This window comes from Typopeltis vanoorti, chromosome 12 (genome assembly GCF_054136105.1).
Source record: "Typopeltis vanoorti isolate ZY-2024b chromosome 12, IOZ_Tvanoo_1.0, whole genome shotgun sequence".
NCBI lineage: Eukaryota > Metazoa > Arthropoda > Arachnida > Uropygi > Thelyphonidae > Typopeltis > Typopeltis vanoorti.
This window is the reverse complement of record NC_143560.1, coordinates 63358834-63362196: the sequence shown is the minus strand read 5'-3', so window position 1 is coordinate 63362196 and position 3363 is coordinate 63358834. Positions and strand designations below refer to the sequence as shown.

At 34.0% G+C, this 3363-nt stretch overlaps 1 protein-coding gene across 1 annotated transcript; it reads right to left on the bottom strand.

The window, feature by feature from the left end:
* Positions 1 to 1909: 1909 nt before the first annotated feature.
* On the bottom strand, positions 1910 to 2350 carry LOC150100840 (uncharacterized). Its single transcript, XM_090401917.1, has one exon. The coding sequence runs from the start codon at positions 2348 to 2350 to the stop codon at positions 1910 to 1912; it is 441 nt and encodes a 146-aa protein (XP_090258043.1).
* Between the last annotated feature and the right edge of the window lie 1013 nt (positions 2351 to 3363).

Sequence of the window (3363 nt, the reverse complement as noted above, 5' to 3'; positions counted from 1 at the left end):
TCATTCAAATCAACTTAAACCAGTTCATTTAGATCCTCATTTAGAATTGAATCATGCTTGAAATAAATGAAAATATTTCTGACAACAAAAATCCAAATTTCATAAAAATCTGCCCTTTCGAAGCAGCGCTGTTATATGCATAAGGATAGGATGGATAAAGAAATAGACCTAACAGGCGTTTGTGTGTAACTTTTCTAAGAATTTTGGATGGTAATGGACGATTTTCGTTGTTCAGAGTGACACAATCATACTGCATATTGGAGGCCTGAAGTGGCTTAAAAGTTCCATGTTTGGTTTCTGGAAGCGATTCCTATACGTATAGTATACAATGCTCTGTGGGTGGGATTGAAGTCACGAACTCACGGGATGTTTGTATGATCCAGGTATAATTGCAGTGATGTAGTATCCGCATGATAAAATCAGACCATAATGTTTCTTGCAGTTCTGCTATGTGTTCCGTTTTCCCATTTACAAATATGGTCAACGCCACAAACGTGATGTATGAAGTTAAGTCACATGCTCTCATTAAAAAAAAAAAACGCGTACAATTTTTCTGTCAATGCATGTATTTTATTTTCTTTGATTTATAAGGCTGTATTATATTAACGGGGTCTTGTCTTATACATATAAATCTTGCTATTTCCTTTCACTATTTTTATTTGGTTTATCATTATCTAATCTGTCTTCTTCCCGTTCATGTTTAGCTTAGGAGAAAGATGAATAGCGGCAACGTGTTTTTAAGAAAACCTTTAGCAACTGTCCACTAAAAATTTCAATATACTGTATATATAAAGGTCAGAGATTAAATCATCTACAACATCAGAGGTAAACAGAATATGTATCTTATTACTTTTACTTCTGATGATTGCGTATGAGAAGTAAGATAAAATAACTGAGGTCAAGTACATCCAACTCTCTTATCGCATTCGAAGAGATTGAAACACAAACTACATATATCAGTTTGACAAGGCATTTATACTGTAAGGATAACACGTGCTCACTTAAATTTTAAAACAAATAAACCTAACCACTTCAACAAAATTTAATCCGACAAACCTTAATTAGGATTTTTAGCACTCATAATTGGAAAGACTGAAAAGAGCGTTTCGACACTGCAATTAAAAAAAGAAAATTAGATTTTTGGGACATTGTTTTCTATTTTTTACAAGCAATTTAGTGCTTTAACAGTAAGTATGAAGCATGGCCGAAACGTGTATCCTAGACGCGATGAAACTACCAAAGAACAAATTTAGACCGGTTCGTTGTAATTGGTGGAGACAGATAGTTGTAGAGGAGGCTCCCTCCTCGATAAGTCTCTAGACTCCCTGGAGGTGTTATGTAATAATAATAAGATATGGTGGCTTCGTAACAAGACAAATATCCCTTGGACAACCCCCTCCCGGACATTAACTCCCCTTTATAAAAATAAAAACCCTTTAAATAAAATTTCCTTGACACAACAAACGATACAAAAAATTATTTGACAAAATAAATCTTTTAAAATAAATTTGACAAAATAAAAATTTTAACAAAAATTTATTTGACACAACAAAATATGGATACAAATTTAAAATTATATTAACACCTAATATGCACATTTTAGGATAGAGAAAAATTAATTTATTTAAAATGTTGAATCTTTTATGTTGGAAATGTAGTTTAATATTATCAATTACGCATTAATACTTAGAAAGAAAGGTTGTGCGCTTCCCACGTAGATAGTCCATAATGCTGTGAACCATGGTAAGAATTCGTGCATTTGAATCAGCATACTTCTTTCTCGGAGTTTGTGATGGATGACCGGTCAACATTTGATTGCAGTAAACTTGTTGTAATGCTTGTTCTCTTTGGAGAAATCCAATAAATTTCCAAATGGTGAAATGGAAACTTCCGACATTGGACTGGAAACTTATGTGCGCCATCCTTCTACCGAATTATTTGTTTTTGGTAATTCATTTTCGGATCGTTGATACATATTCCACATATTGATGGCATAAGTTGGTTGCCATCGTCCATGGCGTTGTGGTCTTCCAATGTAAGAATCTTCAAAATAATCTGTGGCTAGAAAGCTTTCTGGAGGTAGAAATTCATACAGTTCTTCAAAAGCACCGCCAACTTCATCTGTCGGCACAAATGCAAGAGCCGGCATCATTCTTAATTTCAGTGCGAAGTCGGAATCTTGGTAACGTTGTTGCAAACCATTCTCTTGAATTTTCCGGTTGATGTTCTGACTTAGATAAAAGAAACATCCTTTAATTTCAGTGTCTAGGAAACTTCTTTCTAAACTGTTTATAACTGCCAATTCAAAATCGATCATGATGCTGATGGGCTTCAAATTGACATTCAGCATAGTTAATGCCTCAAACAGTTTAATGTGTATCCTGAGTTTTGTTTTGCAGTAATGCATAAACACGGAATGGTTCGGCCATTAATTAGTGCATGAATGGTACAGTTGAAAATAAAAAAAGCGCAGGACCAGTTTCGAAAGTCCCATCCAGAAACCAGTGAGATGCTTCCAAGAGTCTGAAATTGTCATGTGTTTCAAAGATTAACATTCTGTTGTTATTGTCTGAACCAGAATCAAACAGAAGAAAATCTCGGCCATTATGTGTAACTTTGTAATGACCTGGAATATCGATTTCACCAACATTCGACGGAACAGGTAATGGATTATTAACAGCTTGACGGCGACGTCTGACATTGCGACTTAAATGATGAACTGTCGGCAACTTGGCTTTTGCATCTTAACTTATCGTTGAAAGAGATTGGGTAATAATTTGCTGCGGTGCTTACTCAGTTTCATCTGCCAGTCTTTTAATTTGTTGAACAACTTTGAGAACTTTTTGTTGTGCTGGATTTGGACTATGAGAATGATGTTTAACCGTCCCACAACTCTTCTCCACGGAGCTTAATTTTAGCTCTGCATTCGCTCTTGTTACGTCTTCTTTCACACTCAAATGATACAACACTGTTTGTCAATTTTTTTTTTTTTTTTTTTGCATACACATAACCTTCAAAAATTACTTTCTCCTTTCCTTTATTCGATTTTACAAATTCCATCATGGAGAGTCAAAAGTATTTTATAAATATTATAATAGATTGAAATGCAATATTTTGTTTTCAATTCCACTTCCACAACAGTTTTGACACGCTCGGTGTTATTATCAAGATCACAATAATTCACAAATGTAAGTTACTTATTTATATACAAATATTTAACTATAATGTTTACAAGTTTACAGTAATAAGACGAAACAGACTGAAAATTATTTGTTGGCGGAGATTCTTAATCCTATGATCTTAACGTAAATCGCTTCATGATGGTCATAACAGTTAAAATTCCCAGAAAAATTAGTCTTATTT

Excerpts from the sequence above, each read along its gene's own strand:
- LOC150100840 (XM_090401917.1), bottom strand. The coding sequence starts at position 2,350 with ATGCTGAATGTCAATTTGAAGCCCATCAGCATCATGATCGATTTTGAA.